Here is a 24,090-nt window from a genome sequence, read left to right as displayed (position 1 = left end):
CACTTGTTGGCTGCTTTTCCTTCACTCTGCGGTCCAACTCATCCCAAACCATCTCAATTGGGTTGAGGTCGGGTGATTGTAGAGGTCAGGTCATCTGATGCAGCACTCCATCACTCTCCTTCTTGGTCAAATAGACTTTACGCAGCCTAAAGGTGTGTTGGGTCATTGTCCTGTTGAAAAACAAATGATAGTCCGACTAAGCGCAAACCAGATGGGATGGAGTATCGCTGAGGAATGCTGTGGTAGCCATGAATTCTAAATAAATCACAGGACGGTGTCACCAGCAAAGTACCATCACACCTTTTCCTCCATGCTTCACGGTGGGAACCACACATGCAGAGATCATCCGTTCACCTACTCTGCGTCTCACAAAGACACGGCGGTTGGAACCAAAAATCTCTAATTTGGACTCATCAGACCAAAGGACAGATTTCCACCGGTCTAATGTGCATTGCTCGTGATTCTTGGCCCAAGCAAGTCTCTTCTTATTGTTGTCCTTTAGTAGTGGTTTCTTTGCAGCAATTTGACCATGAAGGCCTGATTCACACAGTCTCCTCTGAACAGTTGATGTTGAGATGTGTCTGTTACTTGAACTCTGTGAAGCATTTAATTGGGCTGCAATCTGAGGTGCTGTTAACTCTAATGAACTAATCCTCTGCAGCAGAGGTAACTCTGGTTCTTTGTTTCCTGTGGCAGTCCTCATGAGAGCCAGTTTCATCATAGCGCTTGATGGTTTTTGAGACAGCACTTGAAGAAACGTTCAAAGTTCTTGAAATTTTCCAGATTGACTGACCTTCATGTCTTAAAGTAATGATGGACTGTCATTTCTCTTCGATTATTTGAGCTGTTCTTGCCATAATATGGATTTGGTATTTTACCAAATAAGGACTATCGTCTGTATACCACCCCTACCATGTCACAACACAACTGATTGGCTCAAACACACTAAGAAGGAAAGAAATTCCACAAATGGCTTTAACAAGGCACACCTGTTAATTGAAATGCATTCCATAAATAAGAATGGCATGGCTCAAAGGTCTTCTATTTATTTTCTGTAATACCACCTACCCCACCAAAGACATTCTTTAAAAAAGTATACTCAGTAATAAGACTTAACGTGGGCAAATAAAATTCATAGAATAAAAAGGAAAGTCCGAGGGTGGTTTTAACCTTCCAGACATGGTATTGTATGAACTCCCAACACAAGGCTTTTACTTGCGACATATACACTATATGGTCAAAAGTATGTGGACATCCTTTCAAATTAGTGGATTCGGCTATTTCAGCCACACCTGTTGCTGACAGGTGTATAAAATCGAGCACACAGCCATACAATCTCCATAGACAAACATTGGCAGTATAATGGCCCGTACTGAAAAGCTCAGTGACTTTCAACGTGGCACCGTCATACAATGGCACCTTTCCAACAAGTCAGTTCGTCAAATTTCTGGCCTGCTAGAGCTGCCCAAGTCAACTGTAAGTGCTGTTATTGTGAAGGGGAAACGTTTAGGAGCAACAACGGCTCAGCCGCGAAGTGGTAGGCCACACAAATTCAGAACGGGAACACCGAGTGTTGAAGCATGTAACGTTTATAAATCTGTCCTTGGTTGCAACACTCATTACCGAGTTCAAACTGCTTCTGGATGCAACGTCAGCACAATAACTGAAATGGGTTTCCATACCCAAGCAGCAGCACACAAGCCTAAGATCACCATGCGCAATGCCATTCGTCGACTGCAGTGATGAATCACACTTCACCATCTGGCAGTCTAACGGACAACTCTAGGTTTGGTGGATGCCAGGAGAACGCTACCTGCCCCAATGCATAAAGCCAACTGTAAAGTTTGATGGAGGAGGAATAATGGTCTGGGGCTGTTTTTCATGGTTCAGGCTAGGCCCCTTAGTTCTAGTGAAGGGGAATCTTAATGCTACAACATACAGTGACATTCTAGACCAGGAATTCCCAAACTGGGTATGCAGGTACGCGCAATGCTGTCAGGGGTACGCCAACTAAAAATGTATTGACATTTTCAAACAGTCCATTTATATTCAATATGTGGGACAAAATTGAGGCTGATTAAGAAGTTGGACAACACACAGGTTTTTCCATCATTGTATGATTTTTTTGTGTGCAAATGAACTCAAGCTTACGGACAATGTCAAATGTGATATAGCAAAGCACCGAGTGAGTTGGATGTGCAATTACGCAGGTACCTTCCCGAAACTGATGAAACAAACAACTGTATTCGTTATCCCATTCATTCCCTGCTTCCAGTCCACTTACCGCTATATGAACAAGAGAGCCTCATCGAAATTGCAACAAGCGGTTCTGTGAAAATGTAATTTAATCAGAAGCCACTGCCAGATTTCTGGATTGGGCTGCAATCAGAGTTTCTTGCCTTGGCAAATCGCGCTGTTAAGACACTGATGCCCTTTGCAACCACATACCTACAGTATGTGTGGATTCTCTGCCCTCACTAACATGAAAACTAAATACAGGCACAGACTGTGTGTGTAAAATGATTTAAGACTGAGACGCTCTCCAATACAACGCAACATTGCAGAGATATGTGCATCCTTTCAAGCACACCCTTCTCATTAACCTGTAGAGAGTTATTCACAATTAACAAATAAAGTTTTATATGTAAGATGCCTAAATAAAGAGCAAAATGATTGATTATTATATTATTTGTGCCCTGGTCCTATAAGAGCTCTTTGTCACTTCCCACGAGCCGGGTTGTGACAAAAACTCACACTCATTCTTATGTTTAATAAATGTATTGTGTGTGTGTGTGTGTGTGTGTGTGTGTGGGGGGGGCAGGCTTTCAATGATGACAAAAAACTACAATTGAGAGTGCGATGACCCTGGTGCTAGAGGGGGTACGCAGCTGGAGGTTGAATGTTTGAAGGGGTACAGGACTATAAAAAAATGTGGGAACCACTGTTCTAGACGATTCTATGCTTCCAACTTTGTGGCAACAGTTTATGGAAGGCGCTTTCCTGTTTCTGCATAACAATGCCCCCATGGACAAATCGAAGTCTGATCTAAACAAACCATTTCCGTATAATGTGGAAGAACTTGACTGGCCTGCACAGAGCCCTGTCCTCAACCCCATCGAACACCTTTGGGATGAATTGGAATCCCCGCAGCGATGTTCCAACATCTAGTGAGTGGAGGCTGTTATAGCAGCAAAGGGGGGACCAACTCCATATTAATTCCCAGGATTTTGGAATGAGATGTTTGACAAGCAGGTGTTTACATACTTTTGGTCATGTAGTGTATCAAAAAGTTTAGTATATAAATATTTTCGAAACATCAGAGCAACCTTGAATGAATCTTATTTGAGTTATAAAAAAGAAAAAAAACTATTGGAACCAAGATTGGAACCAAATGATGTTATCACAAGTGGAGGGAAAGTTGGCGCAAAAGTAACGAAATTACACTTAACGAAAATGTATGTTTAATCCAGTATAAACTAAATGTTTACAATTTATTATAAAAGAGAGAAAACTCAGTCTACAGCACAACAGCAGAGTCATGTCTTAAGTGTAAAACTACTAGCTTTCTGGGAATACTATGAGGTGCAAAATGTATGGACGGAGCAAGAAAGTTGGCTGTCAGAAGTATTGCAATGTAAACTTTCTTTTAATCTATCTATCCGCATATTTCATGACATTGCATATAGTGGTGTAGTGAGATACCCAATGAGCTGGACGATACATCACTCATCTTGAAAAAAACATATACTAAAAACTTGGAAATCAATCAATCCGCCATCATGTACATAATGGAAAAATTGAATGATATATTATTAAAATAGCATGGGCGACCACGAAAAACAAACTGGTACAATTTAAGGCCAAGTGGCAAACAATATTGCACTAAGGATGCGGGTCTGGGCAGAGGAGATGTAGTCGTTGTTTGAGTGCGTCTGTAACTTGCTGTTTGTATGTATAAGTTTGTATTTGGAGAAAAAAGAAAGAGTGTCTGTGGGGGGGGGGGGGGGGAGATTGCTGCTACCGTTGCTGTGAAGCTCCTGCTCTCCACAGTAAAACCACACACAGACGCTGCAGTCTGGCATTGAATAACATCTCATCCCAACATGGCCCATTAACTTAAAAAAGAATCATGCACACTGCTAATATTTGGGTTTGTTGAGTATGTTTTTGTTTCCAAGAGTGTGTGTTTTGTTGTGTGTGTGTCTTACCGGAGTCATGCGGAGGGGAGCGTGCGTACTGCAGCCCCTCATCACGTGGCCCAGCGTCTCAGAAACCATGATCCTCAGCTCTCCTGAGTAGCAGTACACCGCATCAATCTTAGGCCACCAGTCCAATGGAGACTGCAGCAAAGGAATGGACAGAGGGTTAAACTCAATCCTCTAAACAAATCTACTGTAGGCTTCATTATAAAACATTTGAAACAGAAACGTTATCCTGTAAAGAGACTTGGATAATACAAGGGCCTGTAGGTTAAATAGTAAGTGGGTGTTGAGTCTTATCCCAATCGAAACTCATTCAGAAAATGACATGGGGCCTTCAGCCCAGTAGGATTTGTTAGGGTGGAGAGATGGGACTTCTCCAGTTTGCCTGGAGGGGAGAAAGATGGCAGCTGTACTCTCCTACTCTCTGTTACCCACCCACAAACCCAGACAGACAGAGACACGCAGGAACAAAAGCAGCCTCTGACTTGTGCTCACAGACAGGAAGTGCTTTGCGTGAGGGGGGTGAGAGAGAGACCAGTTATACTCTCACTCCCTCACACACAGTCTCCTAGGCACATGGGGAGCTAATAAAAGGGTCTCTGTATGAAATCTTCCCTCAGGCACTTCCTATTGAAACACACAAACACACACACACACACACAAACCACATGAGTGTCTGCAGCACTTCCTCTCCCTGCATGGCTCATCCAGAGTGAGATGGTAGTCGATCTAATGGCTGGGTAATAGAGCCAGCCCAGTGTATACAGTAGTGACATCATCTACACAAAGTCACCACAGATAAGGTTACCACTGGACATTCTAGACATGCACTGTGAGCACACAGCATTGGTCACTTTATATACTTTGAATAGTGGAACTGGACATTGGCATGTGATGTGTTGATTGATCCCTTAACCCTATGTTGGGCCATGACAACACACACTTACATTGGTGATGATTCTGTGTAGGGAGTTGACCAGGACGAAGTGGAAGGTGGGAGGGGAGGATGACGCCAGGCAGACCTGAAATGGATGAGAAAAATAAAGAGAGAGATTAACCAAGGATCACAGAGTCCTTACTTCAACACCAGTATGTGGTTAAAAAATGTGCATCAACAACCCTTTCTATGAAAGTATACTCCAAAACTCAGCTCCATCATTCATTGAATCAGACGGCTCATTCATCACAAAACCAACTGATATTGCCAATTACTTTAATGATTTTCCATTGGCAAGATTAGCAAACTTAGGCATGGCATGCCAGCAACAAACACGACAACACACATCCAAGTAAAACTGATCAAATTATGAAAATCAAGCATTGTAATTTTGATTTCCGTAAAGTGAGTGTGGAAGAAGTGAAAAAACTATTATTGTCTTTCAACAATAAGCCACCGGGGTCTGACAACTTGGATGGAAAATTACTGAGGATAATAACGGACGATATTGGCCCTCCTCTATTTGCCATAGCTTCAATCTAAGCCTAGAGTGTGCCTGGAGGAAAGCAAAAGTAATTATGTTACCCAAGAATAGCAAAGCCCCCCTTTACTCGCTCAAATAGCCAACCAATCAGCTTGTTACCAACCCTTCGTGAACTTTTGGCCAGATACAATTCTATTTTACTGTAAGCACGCTTATAGGGAAGGACATTCAACAAGCACGGCACTTACACAAATTACTGATAATTGATTGGCTGAGAGAAATTGATGCTAAAAAGATTGTGGGAGCTGTTTTGTTAGACCTCAGTGCGGTTTTTGACATTATCGATCATAGTCTGCTGACGGAAAAACGTATGTGTTATGGCTTTACACCCCCTGTTATATTGTGGATAAAAAGTTACCTGTCCCAATATATATTTTTTTACCCCTTTTTCTCCCCAATTTCATGATATCCAATTGGTAGTTACAGTCTTGTCTCATCGCTGCAACTCCCATACGGACTTGGGCGAGGCGATGGTCGAGAGCCATGCGTCCTCTGAAACACGACCCAACCAAGCCACACTGCTTCTTGAAACAATGCCCGCTTAACCAGGAAGCCAGCCACACCAATGTGTCGGAGAAAACACCGTACAGCTGGCGACCGTGTCAGCGTGCATGCGCCAGGCCCGCCACAGGAGTCGCTAGAGCGTGATGGGACAAGGACATCTCTGCCGGCCAAACCCTCCCCTAACCCGGACAACGCTGGGCCAATTGTGCGCCGCCTCATGGGTCTCCCGGTTACGACAGAGCCTGGAAAGAGTTACCCATCTAACAGAACACAGAGGGTGTTCTTTAATGGAAGCCTCTCCAACATAATCCGGGTAAAATCAGGAATTCCCCTGGGCAGCTGTCTAGGCCCCTTACTTATTTCAATCTTTACTCATGACATGCCATTGAGTAAAGCTATGTATGCGGAGGACTCAACACTATACACATCATTTCTACAGCGAGTGAAATCACTGTTTAACAAAGAGCTGCAGTCAGTTTCAGAATGGGTGGCAAGGAATAAGCTAGTCCTAAATATTTCAAAAACTAAAAGCATTGTAATTTGTGACAAATCATTCACTAAACCCTAAACCTCAACTGAATATTGTAATGAATAATGTGGACATTGAGGTGACTAAATTGCTTGGAGTAACCCTGGATTGTAAACTGTCATGGTCAAAACATGTTGATACAACAGTAGCTAAGATGGGGGAGAAGTCCATCCATAATAAAGCACTGCTGTCTTTTTAACAACACTATCAACAAGGCAGGTCCTAAAGGCTCTCGTGTGGTCAGGTGCCACAAAGAGGAACCTTGGAAAATGTTAATTGGCTCAGAAAAGGGCAGCACGGCTGGCCCTTAAATGTACACGGAGAGCTAATATTAATAATATGCATGTCAATCTCTCATGGCTCAAAGTGGAGGAGAGATTGACATAATCACTACTTGTTTTTCAAAGAAGTTTTGACATGCTGAATGCATTGAGCTGTCTGTTCAAACTACTAGCACACAGCTTGGACACCCATGCATACCCCACAAGACATGCCACCAAAGGTCTCTTCACAGTCCCCAAGCCAAGAACAGACTATGGAAAGAGCACAGTATGACACAGAGCCATGACTACATGGAACTATATTTCACATCAGGTAACTGATGCAAGCAGATAAAAATACACCGCATGGAACAGCAGGGATTGTGAAGAAACACACACACAGGCACAGACACACATGATAAGACATGCACATACACATGGATGTTGTATTGTAAATATGTGATAGTGGAGTAGCGGCCTGAAGGAACACACTACATTTTTGGGTAAGTGTTATGAAATGTAATGTCATGCAATATTTTAAACTGTATATATAACTGACTTAATGTTGCTGGACCCCAGGAAGAGTAGCAGCAGGGATCCTTAATAAACACGAATAAATACCTTAAAATGCTGGTTGTTGTGGGGATTGATGCGGAAACAAGAGACAAAGCAGTCGATCATGAGGTCCACGTCTGCGTTCTGGCTTCCCGCCCCTCTGGAGAAAGGCTTGGTTGGGTTGAAGAGCAGGGCCTGACAGGAGAAGGGAGAAACAAAGTCCATAGCATCAGCTGTGACTGGTTACCACTGGTGACTAATACTGGATACTATGTTTATAATACCTTCCCATAACACTGATGATCAGAGGACCATCTGTGGCTGATGCTCACCTTAAGGTCCACTACGATGGACTGCACCAGGAGGAAGATGACAGAGTGGTCCTCCCAGTTGATGTAGGTGGAGGCCTTGCAGAGTTTGACACAGGCGATGGCAGCACTCTCAGTCAGCTGTTTACTGCCCCCGTGGCCGGCCAGGGCCTTCCTCAGGTTCTCCAGGAACAGTTTCTGTTAAGGACAGAGAAGAGTAGTGTACTGATTAGAACCATAGTGTGTGTGCCCTGCCCCGTGGGTGGGTTGTTTCTGACCTTGTTGACCTTGGTGTCCTCTACAGTCTCTCTGGAGATGTCCTGTGTGATGTCGGGACAGAGGATGAGGAGGATGATCTGCAGTGGCCACACGGCTGCCTTCCTCTTGGCACTCTCAGCAAAACTGTCCACCAGGTCAAACAACTTCTCTGCACAGTCTGGGAGAGACCCGGCCAGGCAACAACACAGTCAGGGAGAGACACAACCAAGCAACAAAACAGTCAATAACACACAGTCTGGTAGAGACACAACCAAGCAACAGCAGTCAATAACAGACATACAGTACCAGTCAAAAGTTTGGACACACTTACGGGTTTTAAGGGTTTTTCTTCATTTTCACTATTTTAAACATTGTAGAATAATAGTGAAGACATCAAAACTATGAAATAACACATTTGGAATCATGTATTAACCAAAAAGTGTTATGTCAAAATAGATTTTATATTTGAGATTCTTCAAAGTAGCCATCCTTTGCTTTGATGACAGCTTTGCACACTCTTTGCATTCTCTACAACCAGCTTCATGAGGTAGTCACCTGGAATGCATTATAATTAACAGTTATGCCTTGTTAAAAGTGAATTTGAGGAATTTCTTTCCTTCTTAATGCGTTTGAGACAATCAGTTGTGTTGTGACAAGGTAGGGGTGGTATACAAAAAATAGCCCTATTTGGTAAAATACCAAATCCATATTATGGATAGAACCATCAAGCGCTTTGATGAAACTGTCTCTCATGAGGACCACAACAGGAAGACCCCGAGTTACCTCTGCTGCAGAGGATAAGTTCATTAGAGTTAATCAGCCTCAGAAATTGCAGCCAAAAAAGAAATGTTTCACAGAGTTCAAGTAACAGACACATCTCAACATCAACTGTTTAGAGGAGACTGCGTCAATCAGGCATTCATGGTCGAATTTCTGCAAAGGAACCACTTACTAAAGGACACCAATAAGAAGACTAGCTTGGGCCAAGAAACACCAGCAAGGGACATTAGACTGGTGGAAATCTGTCCTTTGGTCTGATGAGTCCAAATTGGAGATTTTTGGTTCCAACCGCCGTGTCTTTTTGAGACGCAGAGTAGGTGAATGGATGATCTCCGCATGTGTGGTTCCCACCATGAAGCATGGAGGAAAAGGTGTGATGGTACTTTGCTGGTGACACTGTTGTGATTTACTTAGAATTCAATGCACACTTAACCAGCATGGCTACCACAGCATTCTGCAGCGATGCGCCATCCAATCTGGTTTGCGCTTAGTGGGACTATCATTTGTTTTTCAACAGGACATTGACCCAACACACCTCCAGGCTGTGTAAGGGCTATTTGACCAAGAAGGAGAGTGATGGAGTGCTGCATCAGATGACCTGGCCTCCACAATCACCCTACCTCAACCCATTTGAGATGGTTTGGGTCAAGTTGGACAGCAGAGTGAAGGAAAAGCAGTCAACAAGTGCTCAGCATATGTGGGAACTCCTTCAAGACTGTTGGAAAAGCATTCCAAGTGAAGTTGGTTGAGAGAATAAGAGTGTGCAAAGCGGTCAAAATATATTTAGATTTGTTTAACACTTTTTTTGATATTTCATAGTTTTGATCTCTTAACTATTATTCTACAATGTAGAAAATAGAGGTCGACCGATTAATCAGAATGGCCGATTAATTAGGGCCGATCTCAAGTTTTCATAACAATCGGAAATCAGTAATTTTGGACGACAATTTTGCCAATTTGTATTTGTATTTTTTTTAAACCTTTATTTAATCTTTATTTAACTAGTTAAGTCAGTTAAGAACACGTTCTTATTTTCAATGACGGCCTAGGAACGGTGGATTAACTGCCTTGTTCAGGGGCAGAACGACAGATTTTTACCTTGTCAGCTCAGGGATTCAATCTTGCAACCTTACGGTTAACTAGTCCAACGCTCTAACCACCTGCCTCACGAGGAGCACGCCTGTTACGCGAATGCAGTAAGAAGCCAAGGTAAGTTGCTAGCTAGCATTAAACTTAATCAATCATAATCACTAGTTATAACTTGGTAACACATGGTTGATGATATTACTAGTTTATCTAGCGTGTCCTGCGTTGCATATAATCGATGCAGTGCGCATTCGCGAAAAAGGATTGTCGTTGCTCCAACGTATACCTAACCATAAACACCAATGCCTTTCTTAAAATCAATACACAGAAGTATATATTTTTAAACCTGCATATTTAGCGAAAAGAAATCCAGGTTAGCAGGCAATATTAACCAGGTGAAATTGTGTCACTTCTCTTGCATTCACTGCACGCAGAGTCAGGGTATATGCAACAGTTTGGGCCGCCTGGCTCATTGCGAACTAATTTGCCAGAATTTTACGTAATTATGACATAACATTGAAGGTTGTGCAATGTAACAGGAATATTTAGACTGATGGATGCCACCCATTAGATAAAATACGGAACGGTTCCGTATTTCACTGAAAGAATAAACGTCTTGTTTTCGAGATGATAGTTTCCGGATTCGACCATATTAATGACCTAAGGCTCGCATTTCTGTGTGTTATGATGTTATAATTAAGTCTATGATTTGATAGAGTAGTCTGACTGAGCGATGGAAGGCACCAGCAGGCTCATAAACATTCATTCAAACAGCACTTTGTGCGTTTTGCCAGCAGCTCTGCTGTTTATGACTTCAAGCCTATCAACTCCCGAGATTAGGCTGGTGTAACGATGTGATGTGAAATGGCTAGCTAGTTAGCAGGGTGCGTGCTAATAGCGTTTCAAACGTCTCTTGCTCTGAGACTTGGAGTAGTTGTTCCCCTTGCTCTGCATGGGTAACACTGCTTCGGGGGTGGTTGTTGTCGTTGTGTTCCTGGTTCGAGCCCAGGGAGGAGCGAGGAGTGGGACGGAAGCTATACTGTTACACTGGCAATACTAAACTGCCTATAAGAACATCCAATAGTCAAAGGTATATGAAATACAAATGGTAGAGAGAAAAATAGTCCTATAATTCCTATAATAACTACAACCTAAACTTCTTACCTGGGAATATTGAAGACTCATGTTAAAAGGAACCACCAGCTTTCATATGTTCTCATGTTCTGAGCAAGGAACTTAAACGTTAGCTTTCTTACATGGCACATATTGCACTTTTACTTTCTTCTCCAACACTTTGTTTTTGCATTATTTAAACTAAATTGAACATGTTTCATTATTTATTTGAGGCTAAATTGATTTTATTGATGTATTAAATTAAGTTAAAATAAGTGTTCATTCAGCATTGTTGTAATTGTCATTATAACAAATACATTTTAAAAATCGGCCGATTAATCGGCATCGGCTTTTTTTGTCCTCCAATAATCGGTATCGATGTTGAAAAATCATAATCGGTCGACCTCTAGTAGAAAATAGGAAAAGAATAAAGAAAAACCCTTGAATAAGTAGGTGTCCAAACTTTTGACAGGTACTGTAAGATTCATCACATTAGAACTGCAACTGCATCCTCACCAGCCATGTCTGTCTGTGGTCTCTGGTACAGCATGGTGAACTCATCAGGGTAGTTCTCCACCCAGTTCCAGAAGGCCTGAGGGGGAGAAAAGGGGGTCACACCACCTGCCTGGGAAGCACTGTACCCATCTTCTACTCGCAAAGAAGACTATCAACAACACACCAACTTGCAACAATATTTCCCGTCCTGATTGTATTGTCAAGCTTCAAGACCGGGGCTTCTGGCGAGCCACAGACGGTTAGTGTAACTGAAGTGTATCCAGATGCCTGAGCAGCTCCACAGAAAGTCAACAGACACTGCACTAGAGCAGGAGGAGCAGGGCAACAGAAAGTCAAGACACTGCACTAGAGCAGGAGGAGCAGCTCCACAGAAAGTCAACAGACACTGCACTAGAGCAGGAGGAGCAGGGCAACAGAAAGTCAACAGACACTGCACTAGAGCAGGAGGAGCAGCTCCACAGAAAGTCAACAGACACTGCACTAGAGCAGGAGGAGCAACTCCACAGAAAGTCAACAGACACTGCACTAGAGCAGGAGGAGCAGGGCAACAGAAAGTCAACAGACACTGCACTAGAGCAGGAGGAGCAGCTCCACATAAAGTCAACAGACACTGCACTAGAGCAGGAGGAGCAGGGCAACAGAAAGTCAACAGACACTGCACTAGATCAGGAGGAGCAGGGCAACAGGAGATGAGGACCAGAGACCACTAGGTGGAGAAAGTGAGTCTGTAGATAGATGCGTGAGAGAGAAACAGAGAGAGAGGCAGAGTGGCAGACAGAGAGGCCAACAGAGAGAGATACTCACCTTCTCTAAGCTGTTGATGACACTTAGCTGGGCAGGCTTCTTGAGGGCTTTGAATTTAAACACCGTCTCTGCAGGAGATGACAACCAATAGTGAGTCCACACTGAACATCAACAACGGTGCACAACTCAAAAGAAACAGAACATCTTCGGCTCTATCAAACGGATAACTTCAAATGGGACGGCTGTAGGTCAAAATAAAGCAATGAGACTGATAAGAATATGCAAATACCTTGTAGCAGTTTCTTTAGCTTGGCACAGTCCACATTAATGTACTGGATGAGCTCGATGTCATGGACATCCACTGTGTCCTCCGAACACAAAGTGAGCTCCTGCAACCTGAGGGGAAACACCGCAAAGAGGGATATTTAATAAAGATGGTTATTTTAATCTCCTCGAATATTCATATTCAATAGAATCACATCATCATTACAAAATTGTAGAGAAGTAGCAGTAGAGCATCATAATAGATACAGTAATCAAATGGTAAGTCTAGGTCTCATTTGACTACCGGTAATAACAGGACATCAAATAGGCTAGTCTGGATGAATGGGCAATGCTTTCAAGGTAAAAGCTGAGGACAAAAAGAGAGAGCGAGAGGCGACACTGGGGAGTGGCTGAGGTCAACTCTCTCTCCCTGTTTTAACATCACATAACATAACCAACTCCTCAGTCCTCATGATTTAATAACCAGCCACTTCATCAGTCTGGGCCTGCCAGTCATGGACCAATAAAACCACAACACAGCTCGGTTAACAAGTGCAGACTGCAACTGACAGACGAGTGGAGCAGCACTCTTCTCTTCTGCCTCAGAACCAACTAGTACACCAGTGCAAGGAGAAGGAAGACAAAATATGTGCTTTCTGAGCTTCAACAAATAATTAATATACCCGAGTGGTTAATATTTACAGATGTTTTCTCCCCACTCCAAACCACTCAGCTCTGACACACACAGGTACACACACACACACACACACATGTGAGTATGCCTCCATGTCTTGTGCAGGTCCTTCTGGGGGTTGGTTTCACAGTGGAACATTACTCCACAAGACACAGACAAAGAGACTCTTTATGAAGGCTGCTGACAGACTCCCTTTCTCCCTCTATTTATTTCTTTATCTATCGGGGGTAGATGATAGCTCCAGCTTCTTTTTTCCTCCTTGCTCTCACTGAAGACCACAGGCCTGAACTGGTGTACACTTAAAGGTAACCCTTCCTCTACGTACAGCCTGAGGTCTACTACTGTGGCCTGTCGCTTCTCAGAGCAGCTTGGGCTGAGGGTTAGAGTTCTGGGTGTTTATGATCAATGTCACCTGGTGGAGATGCGGCTGAACACGGCATTGAAGTTGTTGCAGCTGAGGGAGAAGAGGACCCCGGAGGCGGAGCTACGTAGCTCGGCGGCATGCTGGTGGCCCTCACGGTACGTGTGGATGAAATGACAGATCTCTGGCAGCAGCTGTTTCACCAGCATAGTCTCATCCAGACGCATGCAGTCCTTCGGTTGCTGAGGGATGGAGGGAAGGAAGGAGAGACCAGGAAGGGAGGGATTAGAGGAAAGGTTAGAGGTCAAACATGAGAAAAACCTTTCAATGTCCTCACTGCCCGATTAGCCCAGAGAGGAGAATAGGCCAGAATAAAACCCTGCTACACAGAGAGAACGGTCAGTCAGGCTCCCGTCACAAGGCGTGCATCCCTGAAGACACACATTCCCTCTCATTCATCAAGATATAAAACATACTTGGTCTAAAACATCCTTACCAATAGGGAAGATATCACAATCGGTAGGCTACAACTTCACATCACATATTTTAGATACAGTGCATTCTGATGTCTCTCACAGCCTTGAAACAATGCTGTAAATCTAGCTGAGATAATGGCTCTGGACAGAGCTATCCAGACTAATGATTCTACCTGCTGGATTTGGACCTGCTGCACTGCAGGCCTGGGACCTGTCATTACTTCTGTTCACTGCGGAGGGACTGGGGACAGAGAGCGCTCTACTGCAGGCCTGGGACCTGTCATTACACCAGCACACTGTTGGGGGAGTTGGGAAAGAGAGGGCTCTACTTGGGGACAGTGGTGGATCATTAAGTGAAATATTTAATTGAGAAGGATTTTCTGATTACTAGTACGGGTGTAATATGTCAATTTTAAATGAACTTGCAGGGACATGGGCTACTGAAAGAGGACATCAACGAGAAAAAAATAGTTAGAAAAAATGATTCAGATGTCAAGAAAAAGGATGACTTGAAGAACCTAACAGCTGTCCTTCATCCGCAAGCTCGTAGTAAAAAAATGAATACAAATGTCCGGAAACTCGGGGCAATCCCATCGGAGGCTCAGAATGCAAAGTCAAGATGAGCAAGCACCTGGAAAAGCAATCTTCAGTGAGCACATCTTTACTAAGGAGAGGAGAAAAGGGAGCTAGGGGACTACTGGCTACTAACAGAGTTCCCCAAGACTGAAAGAAAGAGACAGGACTCAAACACACAGTTCATGTGTGGGGAGGGGAAAGGGCTCAGATCCAGTCCAGAGCAAAGGCCACTGTCCCCACTGAGACAAAACATCTTGACCACAGACAGCCCACCACATCCTATTGTGTTATGCTGATATCTAATGGAGATCTGCTGATAAAAACCAGAACGCTGCATTAGGAGAGCTTGCAGGGAGAAAAGGAAACAAACCAGGGAAAAAACAGAGGGAGGAAAGGAGAACGAAGGAGAGTGAGCGAGGAAGAGAGTCAAAGATATAAAAGCGACATGCATCCATCATTTCCGTTTTTGATGGGGAATGATCCTCACCCCAGCAAGGCACTTCTCCAGTGTGTCCAGGATGATGAGCTGAGAGAGATACAGGTTCTTCTCCGCAGCCTCCCCAAATATTCGCTAGGGGAGAGAGAGACATGGTTGAGACATCTCCAACACTGTACCGGGCTCCTTAGGCTTCAACTGACATTGTTTGCACATACAGCACACACACTCACCATGTTGTTCACATTCTTCAGGATGTTCGTGAGGCCACTGATGACCAGTGAGAACTTGTACTTGGAGATGTGTATCAGACAGTCCTTGTTGTGCTCTGTGCTGACTTTGGTGTGAGTGTTCTGTTGGCCCACTTTGACTGGAAGCTATAGAGGGGAAAAAGGGACAGAGTAAGGCTGTTGGTGTTGTTACATGAATCTAAGTTGGTAACTTGGCTTCGTGTCCAATACAAATAACCCTAACATACTGTCAGGAGCATTGAGTACAGGAATAGCCTTCTGTATACATTTCCTGTCAATAAGTCCATCACTATGTTTTCAAGGAGATAGCCTATTCTAGGTCTGCATGACTAAATAACAATACATTTGGTTAGCAGCGCTCCTTGAGCAGTGATCTCACAGTCTCTTTCTCTAGAGACCAACATGTCTGCCTCTAGTGAAGCCTCCTCTGCATCCTGAGCAGGGGATGTACTGTATAGTAGGCTACACTACATTCAGTGGATGTGTCTGAGAGAGCCTGGCTGGCTGGGCTCTCCTCTGCCTCCGACTCCAGCTCAGACAGGATGACAGTGCATCAGCTGGTCTGAGGCCCCAGGCTGACCCAGCCTTGCCTAGGCTCCGCTCCATCTAGCCTAATAACAGCAAATCACAGCTCCATGTGACACCCAAACACCATTAAAAAACACAAACACTCAAAGCAACCCGACTATCCCACTTCTTGGAAGAATTTTCCCATTTGGTGAGGGACAGCAGTACAGAGGCATGGGCTATTATAGAGCTAGCAGGACAAGACGCTCCCCTCCCTCATCAGACCGGACAGCAGAAGATTTGTTGGATAGAGAGGAGTGTAGAGCACTGGGGAAGCCTGGAGGGTGGCCCCTCCCTGAGAATATAGTCCTACACACACAGGGGGTGGATGTGCTGAGCTGGGCTCACAGACACACGCTATGGACTATACTCCATGCATTACTCTCCGTCTCTACCTTTTGGGCTACAGTTGTACGCACCTGCGCATGCACGACCAGACACACACACAGACACACAAGTTTACAAGTAGGACAACTAATTCAAACAAATTTACTTAGTCTGCAAAGTGCAGAGGAAGTCCAACTTGACAATTTTGTATAGCCTATGGCTTCTTATAAGCTAAACAAATAAAGGTTTGGCGATCTTTGAGGTTGACACACTCTCAGTCCCAACCATCCGACAGCAGGAAGATGACCTAACACCCTGACCCCCAACACAGGCCAGGGAGGGGCTGCTCCTCTCCTGGATTAGAGACATGCGTATGTGTGAGGGGACAAAAATGAGAGTCCTGAGACTTGAGCATCTTCCCTGCAAACACACACAGAGAAACCCGCATGCAGATACGCTGGTTGACATCCATATTCAGACCAGGCAAACAGACACAGGGCAACTTTGTTTCACTGGCACGGTCTTCAATTCCTCTAAGGTCAATCCCTTTCCTTAGGAGTGCTTTGGCACTAGCCAACAGGGCACTGCACATAAAGAGGGGAGAGAGGAGTACACTTTTCTTGTTGACGTACCGCCAGAAGACACACAAACGCCTAAGTAATTCAGTTTTTGCTGAGTGCCAACATAAAAACAACATTAAGGCGAGCACAGAAAAAAAAAAATGGAGGTTGGGATTGTTGTGAATCATGGAGATATTTATGACCTAACATCCAAGATTCCATCTAAAAGAAGCATGGCTCTTCTTCACGTGGCTGAGGTTCTCTCTCAGGGCTTGTAAGCAGCATCAGGGATCAACATCACATTATCAATGAAAAGGTAAAAGGTTTCACAAGCTCAAGCACAATACATTCAAGCACTAGTTTAAGACACTGTTAGAATAAATTATAGGGTTTAATGTTTACACAAATGGGGGAAATAAATGGAATCCTATTCAAGTCCTATTCAAAAACACACTACAATATCCTTGGATGTGGCACGGCGGAAGTTTCCACCTTTCATTGGATTTTGAAAAGGATAGTCTGAATGAACTCTAGTGAGGGTTAGATTATTTGTAGGGTAATAATCTCTAATGCTCTGCTTTGACTTCAATGGGTCAAGCTCGAGGAAAGGGGATATAGCCGAACCTATAATATCAGAGGTTGAGCTGCTAATCTCAAAGCTGATTCTGACTAAAAGCAGTCCCAATCACACCAGAAGCCAACATACACAATCCTTTTTAATGAGTAAGTTTCAGTGGCACTATCAATAGGCTTAACAGTCAAAAGTGGATTTAAATTAGGCCTAAATCTCCATGAAAACTTCATCAAAGTGCAATGAGCCACACCCAGCCACTTGGCCTGCCAAGCCAGAACAGATAGCTAACGGATAAGGGGGCACAACTTCACAATCTCTGCTACAAGGGACAGGCAGGCCTATCGGCTTGGAATAGTCTGAACCCTTGAAGATGGAGAAAGGTTACTGGGGAGCCGGGACATTTGACTATTAATCACTATGTTACCACTGAAACTTTCAAAACTATAATAGCGGATCACAGAAACTAAGTGTTGTGATACAGTCTCAGTAACCTAGACATCTGGCCTGTTGCATACGGTCTAGCCTCCTCATGTTATGTACTATATGAATACGTCCCTGATGTGGTTACCAACACCTTAGATGGAACTGATAAGATGAACCGGGTCCTGCCCCGCCCCCCTCTCCAAATACTACTGCTGCACCATCGAGAGATTGTCCTGACCGGTTGCATCACAGCCTGGTACGGGAATTGCTCCGTCCACAACCGCAAGGCCTTCTAGGTGGTGGTGAATACAGCCCAGTACATCACTGAGACCACACTCCCACCCATCCAGGAGATCTACTCAAAACAGTGCCTGAAGAAGGCACACAGCACCAAAGACCCCACACACAAGCTGTTCTCTCCCTTACGGTCGGGCAGGCGGTATCGGAGCATGAGGTCTGATACAGTTTCAAATCTACAAGCCATAAGATTAATGAACACATGAACCACCTGCTCTCATTCTCCTCACATCAGCAAACATGCAGTCCCTCACACACACACACTGAATCTACAAAACATTAAGAAACCCATCCCCTCTTTTGCCCTCAGAACAGCCTCAATTAGTCGGGGCTGGACTCTACAAGGTGTCAAAAGCATTCCACCTTTTACCTTTTGCTAAATTACTCAAATGTAAAATGTAAGTAGGGCCTAACCCAGGGCTCTCCAACCCTGTTCCTGGAGAGCTACTTTCCTGTAGGTTTTCACTCCAACCCTAATCTAATGCACCTGATTCTAATAATTAGCTGGTTGATAAGCTGAGGTTGGAGCGAAAACCGACATGAGAGTAGTTCCCCAGGAATAGGGTTGGTGAGCCCTGGCCTAACCGCCTACCCAAAACAAGCCACAATAGTCTAAACATCCACAATTACTAATCTCCACTGAGCTATTGAGGAAAAATGTTATTTTTTTTTTTAATGGGCTTGCTTAACACTTAAGAGATATTTGATAGAAAATGCACATGTAAACAAATGTTAACAGTGTATGGCAATATGCCCACAAGTCATCTTTCCTCTTGCAACAATGAACAGACCCCAAAGTGTATTAATTTGATAGGATTCATTAGCCTTTATTTATTTTTACATATAAAACATGGCATTTCCCATTCCATAGGTTGATCATGTAGGCATAACATCTAGGCCTATACTGCAACATACTACAAACGTTACCGATCATAATCATACAGACTGGGCCTGTAAATTTGATTACATCAATTGTATGAAAAAAGCAACACATGCAAGGGTGACACAATGACATCACTGCTTTGCATATAAGTAAGCCTACTACAGTACAACCATAGCCCATACTGATACTGCATCAGGTAGGCTAGGGGCAATTCCAAGGTAACAGAATTACACTTGACTCCGCTTTTTCACTTCAAAATGTATGCCAAACAAAAAACATTTATTTCAAAGTTTAACAAAACATACAAATCTATGCAAAAGGACTACTTTGAACAATTTATACTGAAAAATGTACAAAAACAAATTAAAGTGGAAGATCTGTGCAGATGCACATTTTGGTAATGGAATTGTGGTAAAATCTCCCTCAGGTTTTTATGCGACCACGTTTACCAAAAATTCTTAAATGTCTACTCCGAATTAAGATTCAAAAGGTGTCTGCAGAAAGAATGGGGTGTCAAGCTATGAGATGGCACCTTGAGTTTGGAAATAAATCTGTTTTGGTTATTGAACTAGTCCACATTAAGTGGACAAGTAACGGTGCAGTAGAGTTCAGTACAGTAAAGTAGAGTATAGTTCAGCACAATTTACTGTAATACACTTTTCTTTACTGTAATGTGCTATCCAAACTTGTGGAAGATAGGTTCAGATTTGGTGCAGTCCATTATGTCTGTGAACATTAAAGGAATATAAACAAAATGTCTACTTCATGTTCATCGTCTCCAGCACCACCTCAACACGTGAAAATGGTGCGTTTCTATGTTTCCTAGTAAAACGATGGAGGAAGATAAGTGTATCCAATGATATCGGTGAGCATTGTGTGATTTTAAACAATTATGAGTAGGCATTGTTTACTAATTGGTTGCTGATGTCATTGGATGATGTCATCATCCCTTCAATATCAAGGCCAGGGTGGACTGACCAAACTACTTTTCAACGTCGCTGGATGTCCGGTGTCAGTGGGTTCTCAGTGGGTGAGGATGCTGGTTACAGAAAATGAAAAGACAGGGAGGGGGCTCATGGTGTAGGTGTTAGTGGGTTCTCAGTGGGTGAGGATGCTGGTTACAGAAAATGAAAAGACAGGGGGCTCATGGTGTAGGTGTCAGTGGGTGCTCAGCCAGTGAGGATGCTGGTTACAGAAAATGAAAAGACAGGGGGCTCATGGTGTAGGTGTCAGTGGGTGAGGATGCTGGTTACAGAAAATGAAAAGACAGGGGGCTCATGGTGTAGGTGTCAGTGGGTGAGGATGCTGGTTACAGAAAATGAAAAGACAGGTGGCTCATGGTGTAGGTGTCAGTGGGTGAGGATGCTGGTTACAGAAAATGAAAAGACAGGGGGCTCATGGTGTAGGTGTCAGTGGGTGAGGATGCTGGTTACAGAAAATGAAAAGACAGGTGGCTCATGGTGTAGGTGTCAGTGGGTGAGGATGCTGGTTACAGAAAATGAAAAGACAGGGGGCTCATGGTGTAGGTGTCAGTGGGTGAGGATGCTGGTTACAGAAAATGAAAAGACAGGGGGCTCATGGTGTAGGTGTCAGTGGGTGAGGATGCTGGTTACAGAAAATGAAAAGACAGGGGGCTCATGGTGTAGGTGTCAGTGGGTGCTCAGCCGGTGAGGATGCTGGTTACAGAAAATGAAAAGACAGGGGGCTCATGGTGTAGGTGTCAGTGGGTGAGGATGCTGGTTACAGAAAATGAAAAGACAGGGGGCTCATGGTGTAGGTGTCAGTGGGTGAGGATGCTGGTTACAGAAAATGAAAAGACAGGGGGCTCATGGTGTAGGTGTCAGTGGGTGAGGATGCTGGTTACAGAAAATGAAAAGACAGGGGGCTCATGGTGTAGGTGTCAGTGGGTGAGGATGCTGGTTACAGAAAATGAAAAGACAGGTGGCTCATGGTGTAGGTGTCAGTGGGTGAGGATGCTGGTTACAGAAAATGAAAAGACAGGGGGCTCATGGTGTAGGTGTCAGTGGGTGAGGATGCTGGTTACAGAAAATGAAAAGACAGGTGGCTCATGGTGTAGGTGTCAGTGGGTGAGGATGCTGGTTACAGAAAATGAAAAGACAGGTGGCTCATGGTGTAGGTGTCAGTGGGTGAGGATGCTGGTTACAGAAAATGAAAAGACAGGGGGCTCATGGTGTAGGTGTCAGTAACAGCTGGGAGAGGTGACATTAACTGGAGAGAGACAGACAGAGGGAGGGGTCATCCAAACTGTTTGAACACTCTTAACACTCTTGGTTTGACCAACAGAAAGACAAAGAAAACAGTTATGAGCTCAACATAACAGTATGGCAGTGGAAGGGAGGACAGTAGCAGGTGACCCAACTGTGGGTTGAGACTATTATGATTTCCCATTGTAGCCAATTCGGTTGCAGTAATTCCGTTACTGATTTTTTTTTTTTACATTTCTAATAACTTAATTCATAAACAAAATTGATATCAGTAAAAATCACTATAACTAATTGCTAGGTCTACCATTACTTGTTACTTCTGTGGACTTTCATTATCCTCCCTCCTTATAAGGGAGAGACATTATAACATATCATAAAGATGTGGGGTTTTGGTAATGGAATTACAAGGCACAGGGCAATATTTATTAAACTTCCAGAAGGTAAACAATTTCTCCAAAGCTATATAAAGCTTAAGTGTTGATATTGGTTGGCAGGGGTCTTTATGTCAACATTGTGTTTTGATGCATTTCTGATGCCTTTTAAGACTTTTTTCTGGTCAATATTTTCTAAGCCTTTAATAATGCCTAATTATGGGAAATGGTTGATGGTATCTATGCCTTCATTTCCCAAAAATACAAACTCGTAGCTTTCATTTGACACCCAATGTTATATGCTCCTACGAACTTCACATGCTGGTGCTCATGATGGGTCCTTTTCAATGGAAATGCCCCTAGCCCTGCTTTGAGGTACAACAAGGATGAAGACATTTGTGAAATTGTGCTTGTCAATGACATCAGTGAGGGGATTACAGCAGGTCTATAAAATATTCTATCTCCCATGTTTTCCAATGCAACGAATGGATGGGACCTGATTGTCAATCTGCATAGATAAATCCACACATACTGTAAACAAACTGGACGCAGCTCAAATAACACCGTATATGACTAGCTACACTGAACAAAAATATAAACGTAACATGTGAAGTTTTGGTCCCATGTTTCATGATCTGAAAAAAAAACTGAAATGTTCCATACACAAAAAGTGTATTTCTCTCAAATGTTCTCCACAAATGTTCACGTCTCTGTTAGTGCGCATTCCTCCAATACCGAGGTAATCCATCCACCTGGCAGGTGTGGCATATCAACAAACTGGTTAAACAGCATGATCATTACACAGGTGCACCTTGCGCTGGGGACAATAAAAGGCCACTTTAAAATATGCTGTATTGTCACACAACACCACTGAGGTCTCAAATTCTGAGGAAGCTCGTAATTGACATGCTGACTGCAGAAATGTCCACCAGAGCTGTTACCAGAGAATTGAATGTTCATTTCTCTACCATACACTGCCTCCAATGTCATTTTAGAGAATTTGGCAGTATGTCCATCCAGCTTCACAACCGCAGACCATGTGTAACCACGCCAGCCCAGGACATCCACATCCGGCTTCCTCACCTGTGGGATTGTCTGAGGGGGTTGCTGATTATTATTTGTGTCTGTAATAAAGCCCTTTTGTAGGAAGAAACTAATTCTGATTGGCTGGGCTTAGCTTCCCAGTGGGTGGGCCTGGTTGTCAAGTAGGTGGGCCCACCCATGGCTGCACCCCTGCTTAGTCATGCGAAATCCATAGATTAGGGCCTAATACAGTTCTCAATTGACTGATATCCTTATACGAACTGAAACTCAGTAAAATCTTTGAAATTGTTGCGTCTATATTTTTGTTTAGTAATAGTTAGCAGCTAGCTACTGTAGTGGCTAAGTGGCTATAAAGAAACAGTGCTTTGTAGTTCAAGGTGAGGCTACTAGTTAATGGAAATGACATGAACACACTAATTACTGGACACTTGCTTCGAGTTGACAAGCTGGCTAGCGACAAGGCTCGCAGTGGCGAGCTAGGTAGCACAGTGTTATTGGCAGAAGCTGAATGCATTACAGTAATAACCACGCAAGCTAGCAGCTCGCTGCCCAATTCAACATTTAGTTAGTTCCTCCTTCTTGACAGTAAGAGGCGTGTTCTGTCGATTCCTTTGTTTATATATTGAGGCTACATCCTCGTGGTTTCATTCAAAGGGATTTTAAATGCTATTTCAAATGTTAGGGACAGAATTGGTCCATGTGTTATTTCGTCCTCTCTCTCTCTGTCGCTGTCACTTGCTCCTGTGTGATGATGCGGCTCTGCAGGAGAACTATAAATTCTAGATCGGCTCAAAACATACCACTCATGACAGTGCAGCTTTCTTTAAATGATCTCGTCGCTAAACCCACGACCTCTATGATGTTACTGGGGAAAAAGCAGAGGCACAATTTCTGATACGATGTGTTATTCTTACCTGCTCGTCGAATCTACTAATTACGGCCTGAACCCATTCCACGGGTTTATGCGCCGCCATGGCCGGCCGGGTGCGAGCCGCGATGGGCCACTTGAATTATCCGTATAAATAATGATTCCTTTGCTATTTTCAACCAGTTAATCCTCAAATTCCGATGTTGATGGGGTTATTTTTTCTTTCTTTTATCAGACACACCACAATATCCCCATGACAGAACCGGAAGTTTGAATCCTCCTTCTCAATGAACAGTCGTCATTAGTTACCACAGTCACAAGGTCATAATTATGGATAAACCCCGCCTATTTCTACAATTTATTTTCTTTAAATCTGTTTTTTTAACGTAAGCCTAACCTTAACCATACTGATAACCGTATGCTGAACCGTAACCTTACTTTAAGACCAAAAAGCGAATTTTTGTTTTCATGAATTGTTACGATAGAGCCACTTTGAATTTGTAGCTGTGGTAACTAGGGACAACCTCAATGAAGCAGGCACTGATGCTGTTTTGAGG

General features: G+C 43.6%; 1 protein-coding gene across 6 annotated transcripts in view; it reads right to left on the bottom strand.

Moving 5' to 3' along the window:
* The window catches only part of LOC110537252 (neurofibromin), a 67,657-nt gene extending 43,794 nt beyond the window's left edge, over window positions 1-23,863 (bottom strand). For all 6 annotated transcript variants that reach the window (XM_021623148.3, XM_021623150.3, XM_021623152.3 and 3 more), the window contains exons 1-12: window positions 23,580-23,863; window positions 15,377-15,520; window positions 15,195-15,278; window positions 13,707-13,897; window positions 12,626-12,732; window positions 12,397-12,464; window positions 11,593-11,668; window positions 8,118-8,275; window positions 7,864-8,037; window positions 7,598-7,726; window positions 5,150-5,224; window positions 4,209-4,340 (exon numbers count right to left, since the gene is read on the bottom strand). In XM_021623148.3, coding sequence (XP_021478823.2) covers window positions 4,209-4,340; window positions 5,150-5,224; window positions 7,598-7,726; window positions 7,864-8,037; window positions 8,118-8,275; window positions 11,593-11,668; window positions 12,397-12,464; window positions 12,626-12,732; window positions 13,707-13,897; window positions 15,195-15,278; window positions 15,377-15,520; window positions 23,580-23,639 — 1,398 coding nt within the window. In that variant the 5' untranslated portion in view covers window positions 23,640-23,863. The remainder of the gene's footprint in view (window positions 1-4,208; window positions 4,341-5,149; window positions 5,225-7,597; window positions 7,727-7,863; window positions 8,038-8,117; window positions 8,276-11,592; window positions 11,669-12,396; window positions 12,465-12,625; window positions 12,733-13,706; window positions 13,898-15,194; window positions 15,279-15,376; window positions 15,521-23,579) is intronic.
* Window positions 23,864-24,090: the final 227 nt, after the last annotated feature.

Source organism: Oncorhynchus mykiss, chromosome 12 (genome assembly GCF_057628025.1).
Source record: "Oncorhynchus mykiss isolate SJ-2025 chromosome 12, ASM5762802v1, whole genome shotgun sequence".
Lineage (NCBI taxonomy): Eukaryota > Metazoa > Chordata > Actinopteri > Salmoniformes > Salmonidae > Oncorhynchus > Oncorhynchus mykiss.
This window is presented reverse-complemented; position numbering and strand designations above follow the sequence as displayed.